Source organism: Psammomys obesus, unplaced genomic scaffold (assembly GCF_907164565.1).
Source record: "Psammomys obesus unplaced genomic scaffold, mPsaObe1.curated_primary_1811, whole genome shotgun sequence".
Classification (NCBI taxonomy): Eukaryota; Metazoa; Chordata; class Mammalia; order Rodentia; family Muridae; genus Psammomys; species Psammomys obesus.
In genome coordinates, this window is record NW_026596109.1 from 4734824 (window position 1) to 4743314 (window position 8491).

The 8491-nt window shown below is 43.2% G+C and overlaps 1 protein-coding gene across 5 annotated transcripts in view; it reads left to right on the forward strand.

Moving 5' to 3' along the window:
• The window catches only part of Dnajc6 (DnaJ heat shock protein family (Hsp40) member C6), a 154002-nt gene that overhangs the window by 105713 nt on the left and 39798 nt on the right, over window positions 1-8491 (forward strand). For all 5 annotated transcript variants that reach the window (XM_055628887.1, XM_055628886.1, XM_055628885.1 and 2 more), the window contains 3 exons: window positions 646-695; window positions 790-938; window positions 8150-8272. In XM_055628887.1, the coding sequence (XP_055484862.1) occupies window positions 646-695; window positions 790-938; window positions 8150-8272 (322 nt within the window). The remainder of the gene's footprint in view (window positions 1-645; window positions 696-789; window positions 939-8149; window positions 8273-8491) is intronic.

Genomic DNA, 8491 nt, shown 5'->3' on the forward strand with positions numbered 1-8491 from the left:
ACCAAGTGGTTGCTGGGACTAAAACTCAGGACCTCTGGCAGAACAGACAGTGCTCTTAACCTCTGAGCCATCTCTCCAGCCCGTTTTTTTTTTTTTTTTTTTTTTTTTTTTTTATTCTGAAGAATTATAAAACTAGTCATTTATTTTCTGTTACAATATGCAGTTTTGGATTGGAAATCAAATGTCAAATCCAATAAATTTATCGGCATTTTAATCTTGTTTCAAAGACAAAATTTCCTGTTTACTCTTTTGTGTAACCAGGACCTTAGTTGGAAGGGAAAGAGCGTTTTAATTGCTTTTCCTCAGCACCTTCTTTGTCTCCTCTTAGCAGTTCACAACCAGGAAAGAGAGTTCTGGATAGACAGACATTCTGGAACTGTCAGTGTTCGGAAAGACGCAGCAGTTCTATTCTGAGCCTGGCGCTGCCCATCAAGGGGCCTGTGTAGAACGGCAGCAGCAGCACGGCTGGGTGGTGAAGACAGAGGATTGGGCTGCCTTCTCTCAGTGATTAGAGGGAAGAGATTGAGGGGATCAAAAATACGCCCGCTGGACAGAAGTGCTCCAGTTGGTGATGTTTAAATGGAGAGAGAAATCTTGACACATTTAGATTGCTCTAATCAATGCCCTCTCCTCTCTCACTTTTAGCTACACAAAGGGAGACCTAGACTTCACTTACGTCACATCCAGAATTATCGGTAAGTTTCTCATGTTGGTTTGCTGCTCTGAAGGGCCGTAACTCCTGACAGCAGATCTGTTTAACCTGCCCTCTTTGTGTGTGACCTCTCCTAGTGATGTCCTTTCCTCTGGACAATGTTGACATAGGATTCAGGAATCAGGTTGACGACATTCGTAGCTTTTTGGACTCCAGACACCTTGACCACTACACAGTATACAACCTGTCACCGAAGTCTTACCGAACTGCCAAGTTCCACAGCCGGGTAAGGAGCTTTCTTCCTGGGAAATGATTGTTGAGGATAATGTAGCGTCTTAGTTAGGGTTTCTTTGCTGTGAAGAGACACCATGACCACGGCAACTTCTATAAAGGAAAACATTTCACAGTTCCAGAGATGGCGGGCTTACAGTTTCAGAGGTTTGGTCCATCGTCATCATGGCGGGAGGCATGGCAGTGTCTGGCCGCAGACACAGTGCTGGAGACGGAACGGAGAGTTCTACGTCTCAATCTGCAGGTAGCAGAAGGAGACTGTGTCACACCTTGCAAACGTGAGCATGTATCAGACCTCAAAGCCCACACCCACAGGGACACACTTCCTCCAACAAGGCCTCACCTCTTAATAGTGCCCCTCCCTATGAGTTAAGCATTCGAACACCTGAGTCTAAGGGAGTCATACCTACTCAAACCACCACATGTGGCCTCACTCTGGTCGAGGGTGTTCTTAGTCTGGGGAGATGTCCTTGGGGCCCTTATCATAGGCATATGAGCTGAGGAACTATGAACTATGGGCCCTTCTAACAACAACAACAACAAAATCTTGCTATGAAATATTCTAAAGATTTTACTTGGGTGAGAATAATTATAAGAACGTGTCCCTGCTAATGAAATACTACTGAACCTGGGAGCTCGGTGCGTTTGATGGTTGCTTATGAACTTAGAAACTGAACTGCTGCACAGCGTAATTGCTACAGAAAAACAGTAGTTTTTGATTGATGCCTTTGATCTTCTTCAAAAAAGTCTACACATGTTCTGTGGCATAAATATGGGCACACACACAAAACAAATAAATGAGGTTTGATTTCAGATAGGCAAAGCATTTGTTGGGCATCAGTTGCTTTTACCCAGGATCCCCTCCCCCATTTTTACAATAGAACACTGTTTTTTTAACCCCTTAAGATTCTCGTTGCTATTGATAATCTCTGGGCTTAGTCTCCACATCTGTCCCCCACACCAAAAGCATCATTCCATGTGCCGGCCAAGTCTCACTCTGTCCTAACAGTCAGAGAGACATGAAAGTTTTGTCAAGGATCTTTTCAACGTGATCTTAGAACACTCTTGAATGCCAGTGTGCATCAAAACCACTTGCAAGGCTTATTGGTACCAACTTCTGCCTCAGGGGGATGATGATGGGGCAAGATTCTGCCTTTCTAACATCTTCCTGGACACTTCTCCTGCCCTTCCTGTGGAGCTCACTCTTTGAGAAGCACTGTGAATACCATTTTGAAGCTGGTATGACCTGTAGTTTGAGCACATTGGAGGCAGAAGCAAGCAGATAACAAATCTGCAGCCAGCCTGGGCTACACAGCAAGTTCAAGGCTAGCTTGAGCTACATAGCAAGACCCTGGCTTGGACAGACAGACAGGCAGACAGACAGACAATTAAAATTATTTTGAAGTGGTTGGATTGATATTGCCATTCTGTGATAGAGTTTTTACATGTAATTCTTTAAAATCTACCATAATAAACTAACCTCTCGACTGTTATTCCCTCTAATACATATTTCTAAGCAAGTGAATTTAAAACATTAATGGAGCCTGATGTTCTATAGAACACAACTGTCTTTTAGTTTATTGAGTCAGGTTGTTGCTATGTAGCCCAGCCTGGTCTTGAGCTTTCATCTTTCTTGCTTTAGCCCCCTGGTACTAGGATTGCAGGTGTGTAGGGGATACAGGTGGAACTATTTGAGACTGCCATTATTACTTCGAATGCCATTATTTTCACAACTGAAGGACCATGCAACATCATGAACAGCATTTCATAAAAATTCATTTGGTTTTGTTATGTTTGTGACAGTCTCGGTTTCCTACTGAGACTAAGTCAATTTATAAGATTGATCTAGAAGCATTTATTCATATGAAGATATGCTTGAGTAGCTTTTCTTCAAGGTCCTCCATCCCCATGGTATATTTTTTTGTGTGCAGGAACTCATGGAAGCCAGAGGCCAACATATTCCCTAATTGCTTCTCCACCTTAGTTCTTGAGACATGGTTCTTCACCGAACCCAGAGCTTGGGGTCTCAGCTGCACTGGCTGGCCAGTGATCCCCTGAACCTGCCATCCTCTGTTCCTCAGTGCTGGGGTTACAGATATAAGCTACCATGTTTGGCTTTTTTTGTGGATCTAGACTCAAGTCCTCATTCTTATAGGACAAACACTTTACCCACTGAGCCCTATAAAAATATTTATAAAGAAAGGCACCTAAGAGCATAACCAAAGCTCTTGCGACTGGGCTTAACAACAAGGGAGCAGAGATTGCATACTGAGCCTCTCTCCTGGGCTGCTCTCACTTGCTCTAGGACAGCAGGAACCATGTTTATTTTATTTGAGATACACAACAGTACCCAGCATGGCTAATACACGTTTCCTAAAATAACAGATGTGCCAAGAAATGTTAAATAGAATAGAAATCTTTGGCTCTTGTTGTCAAAGCACTTAAGCCTGGCTGGAGAGAGATTGCAGGGCATTCTAAAGAGGAATGTAAATAATAACGACGGGGCCTGCAGAAGTGCTGAGTTCAGGGAGGCCAGCAGACAGCTGGTCCAGAGAGGCGGACACCTGGCATCAAGTGGACAAAGCGGTATCCATTCTAAGCAGAAATGACATTTTAAGTAGAATGTGTCTTATAAGATTCACCATGAGTGGATTTAGCCCCTGTAGTTTCATTATTAGTTTCATTATTAGAGTCTGTGTACCAATCAGGGATGTACAGATGCATGCACACACACTCACACGCACACTTTCTCAAACACACACTCATTCACATTCACACACGCTCACACACAGCAGCTTTACGTGAACTTGCACATTCTCTCTAAAAAGCCATCTGAGTTGCAGGCCCTCCGCCCTTTCCTTTGCTGGAAAGGAAAGCATTTGGTCACTGAGGGGAGGGTGCGCATACCGAGACTCTCGAATCTCCTCCTCCTACTGCGGGTGACATAACATCCCTGAGAGTTCCAGCAGAGCTGGTCAGAGTGGAACTGGACCAGCTTACCTGTGACTCTCAACTCTTAGCTGCAGCGAGACAGTCCCCCAGATGTGAGTGTTACCCTCAGCTCTTGTTTTGATTTGGTCCATCCCTTTCCAAAGTCCTCGGCCTCCTCTCCCAGCACAGGCTCTGTGAACTGGCATCCCACTGTCCCACGCTTTGACTGTGAGTCTCCTTGGGTCTCACATTCCAGGCAATGAGGACTAGAAGCATGCCTTCCTGCTTCCGGTTCTGTGAAGGCCTAGATCGGCTCTAAACCCCACAGGACTGATGTTACTAACAGACTCGTGGTATCTAGCTCTGCCTGTGAGAAACCTGAACTTTCTCACATCCCTTTTGATTATGTCGTTGACTATTTGAGTTAAGTCATGGAGACAGGCTGTATCAGGAAGATTTTATTTTTCTGAGAATTTTCTTTCTCTGTTTTGATGAACTTCTATGGTTTTAAGCTATGTAAGTTAACGAGAATCACACGAGACAATCACATAGCAGTCTTGTAGTATTTGTGTATGTGACAGGAGGTAGCCACATAAGACAGGAGTTTTGTAGTCTCGAGTTAGGAAAGGATTGACTCAAAACTAGTATGGACAAGTAAACGTGCATTTAAAGTAATACACTAATGCCTGTTCAGGATTGCCAAGGAGTTTTTGTTTTTTTTTTTTTTTTTTCCAAAAGGTTTATTTATTTATTATGTATACAATGTTCTGTCTGCATGTACACCTGTAGGCCAGAAGAGGGCACCAGATTTCATTATAGATGGTTGTGAGCCATCATGTCGTTGCTGGAAATTGAACTCTTAACCTTTGAGACATCTCTCCAGCCGGCCAAGGAGGTTTTTAAAATTATTGTTATTCCTAGAAAATACCTGCCCTCAGGGGTTAAAAGTATCAGTGCTTCTCATGACATTTGAGAGGCCAGTAAGATGAATCAGCCGAGCGAAACATTCTTTTTGAAAATTATTTAATAGTTAATGCTCATTCATATGCTTTTGTGAGTTTCTCTGTGCCATGTGCACAGGTGTAGGAACCATGTGTACCATCGCCCGTGGAAGGGGACAGATGGCATTGGATTCCCTGGACCTGTAGTCGCTTATGGTTGTGATCTGCCCAATGTGGGCGCTGGGAATTGAACCTGGATCATCTAAAGAGCAGAATACACTCTCATGCCAAGCCAACTCCAGCCCTAAGACAAACCTGCTTAATCTGGATGATAAACACAGTGTATTTAGATCAACTGGTGGGCCTTAGAGAACTTAACCAAGTGCTTGTATGATTCAAAACATTATGGGAAACTTGTAAACAACAACGACACCATTTCGACCTCTTGGAGTGTGTAATCCAGTTGCATTAATGGCACCTGGTGATGTTGTATAACCATCACTGCTGTCTATATCCAAATCTTCCTTAAAATCATCCCCAGGGTTAACACTGCAACTATGCAAGTGTGTGTGTGTGTGTGTGTGTGTGTGTGTGTGTGAATGTGTGTGCGCTTGTGTGTTGGTTTCTGCATAGATTTGTAGCTATGCCTTTTAATATCAGGCATCTTTGCTTCGCTCATTTCTTGGCAATACTGTTGGAAAAACAAAAAACTGGGTGAATAGAGATCAGGCCAAAGCTTGCCTAACGTTTTGACGTTCTCAGCAGAGCCTATCAGTGCTGCCTAGGTTTACTCTTCTCTGCCCAGTTAATAGTACCTCCAGGCCAGCAGAGGGCACCAGATCTCACTATGGATGGTTGTGAGCCACCAAGTCGTTGCTGGGAATTGAGCTCAGGACCCTTGGAACAACAGCCAGTGCTCTCAACCCCTGAGCCATCTCTCCATCCCTCAGTTGGTTCTTTTAAACTCTTCCTTCACGTGGATTATTTCCAAATCTCGTACAATGTAATTTTTTTTTTTGCCTCTGAAAACAGTGCAATTTTTGGAAGGTGTGTCAATGACTTGGTGTTCGTACTGGCCTTGTAAAACCTTACAGAGGCCACCGAACAAGTGCCCGCAGCTGGTGGTTGTTTCTGCTTTGGTTTGAGCTTGGGGAGGAGGTGGCTGCAGAGGAGAGAGCTTACCACACACACTTTCTCTCTGTGGTTCTGTACATTAGTGTCTGGGCAGGAAATAGGAAGGTGGAAAGAGAGTCTTGGACTAGGAAGCCAGGCTTTTGCAGTTACACAACCTTTCACGACTGAATGTCTCTTTGGAGGCATGGTGCAGCTACTACCTCACAGATGCATTATGGAGCTATTCTTAACAGCTATCGGCACGGCACTGTGGTAGAATTTATTAATTTTATTGGGATGAAATCCTACAATACACATAAATTATAAGGTTTAAAAAATTATCTTAGGCTCATATCTCAATTGTTCCTTTTATTGAACAAGACATTCCACGGCTACCTGGACTCAGGTCTTTTCTTGCGTAAGATAATTATGACAGCCAAGTGTTGTGGTGTGTGTGCCTGTAATCCCAGCACTTGGGTGGCAGAGGCAGGTGGATCTCTGCGAGTTTGAGGCCTCTTCTCCCAGTTTCGTGGCGGGCCTGTGATGGCCATGGCATTCTCTGATGCTCAGTGAATTCAGGAGTGCACAGGGAGGTTGGAGATGGCATGATGAAGTGTCACACAGCCTAGGAGAGTGTGACCTTGAGAATCACAGAAAAAGCTGCCACTGATCAAATTCCTAATTTTCTGGGGTGTGTGTGTGTGCTTGTTTATGTCTTAATGTTTCTCCTCCTTTAGACAGAGTACATGTTTTAAAAAAAATTTCTAATTATGTGTTTGCCTAGTGCCATGTAATTATAGATCAAGTAAAGATATAATTATGGGGCGGTTTAAATTAATATTATTTGCTTGATTGATTTAATGATTCCAGAGCTGTTAGCCTGTTGTGCTAAGAACAATTTAGCCAGCTTTTAGCTGAGACTCATTTCAGATATTGACATGTGGTGTGTGGGTGGTTAGCATAAAGTTTTTAAGAACTTTAAAAACATTGCCTCAGGGGGAAAAGTTGTTGTATTTTCACTCTGCTGTAATGTAAAAAATTTCTAACAAATTTTATTCACCCATCCTTTCTGAAGATATATATGTACATCTTTAAGATATACATTAGATAAGCATTAGCTCAACGTTTAAGACCTCAGTGCTAAAGAACACCTGCTGTTTTCCCAGAGGATGAGGGTTCAGCTCGAAGCACCTATGTAGGACAGCTCACAGCTCATAAGCATTTAGCAACCAGCTCCAGGGGATCCTGTGCCCTCTTCTGGCCTCTATGCGTACCCACACATCTCTGCACATAAGACTGGTAAATATGTAGCCAGTTAGGGCATGAGCCCTCCACAGCGAGGCATCTGGCCATCCAGCCAGTGCCACTGACGTTAGTGGATAATGCTCAAAAGACTCGGGCTTGGCAGCAAGGCTGTAGACAACTCCCCACCGGGGACAGCAAATTTTCTCGTGAACAAAACTGTCATCTAATCACAACTTGTCGCATTTGACTGTCAGACAGATCAGACCAAGCAATGTCATGCTGGATTTCTAACCTGTTAAATATGTATGTTAAAGGAAGGTGGAGAGAACTAAGAGACATATGCCACCCCAGGCTTACTCTGCAGGCCTTTTTATGCTATCAGGAAGAGCTGAGATGAAAGTAGAGACTGTAGAATTTCTAAGAGACATCTAGAAGAAGGGGACTAGAAACTGAATTCTGTACTCCCTAAGGCAATAAAAAAAAAATCCAAGCATTAGCATAAATGGTCTAGTTAATTTAAAATGGAATTCTGAATGTGTTTTTATATCTTTGGCAGAACAGAGTTCTTTAATTAAACCAAACCAAACTAAAACAAGTGCCGTAATAAGCCAGGCTATCCCACCTGTAATTCTATTACTCAGGAGACTGAGGCAGGAAGATAGTAGACTCAGGGGCACCTTGAGTTGTGTACTAGACCCTGTATTGACAATGTGAGGCTCTTCCTCTTTCTGAATTTAACCCTTTTTCCAACTCTGCCTGTCCATACCGGAAGACGACACAATGCCACTCCTACAAGGTTGTAACTCAGGATTATGGAGATCTTAACAAATTAAATGCATTGGGTTTGTCTTTCTGCATTTAGGCCCTGTTCTGTACATGGAAAGAAGACAGGACACCACTTCCAGAAGTTTCATGTGATACGTGCTTGTGAAGATGAACTGATGGGAGATTTCACTTTCTTTCTCCATTCCCTTAGGTCTCAGAGTGCAGTTGGCCTATCAGGCAGGCCCCAAGTCTACACAACCTGTTTGCTGTGTGTCGGAATATGTATAACTGGCTGCTACAGAACCCCAAAAATGTCTGTGTTGTCCACTGCTTGGTGAGTGATCTTTGTTCCTCTTGCTGGGGGTGTTGGTGAAATACGGACAGCTGTGTCCAGAAAGGGGACGCCTATGCTCAGCAGGATTTACTGAGCCTCTACTTAGAGGTAAAGAAATGCCAGGCAGGTAAAAATGAGGGAAGAAAAGAAATGATGTATTAGTGTCAAAACCTCTTTTTTTTTTTTTTTTTTTTTTTTTTTTTTTTTTTTTTTTTTTTT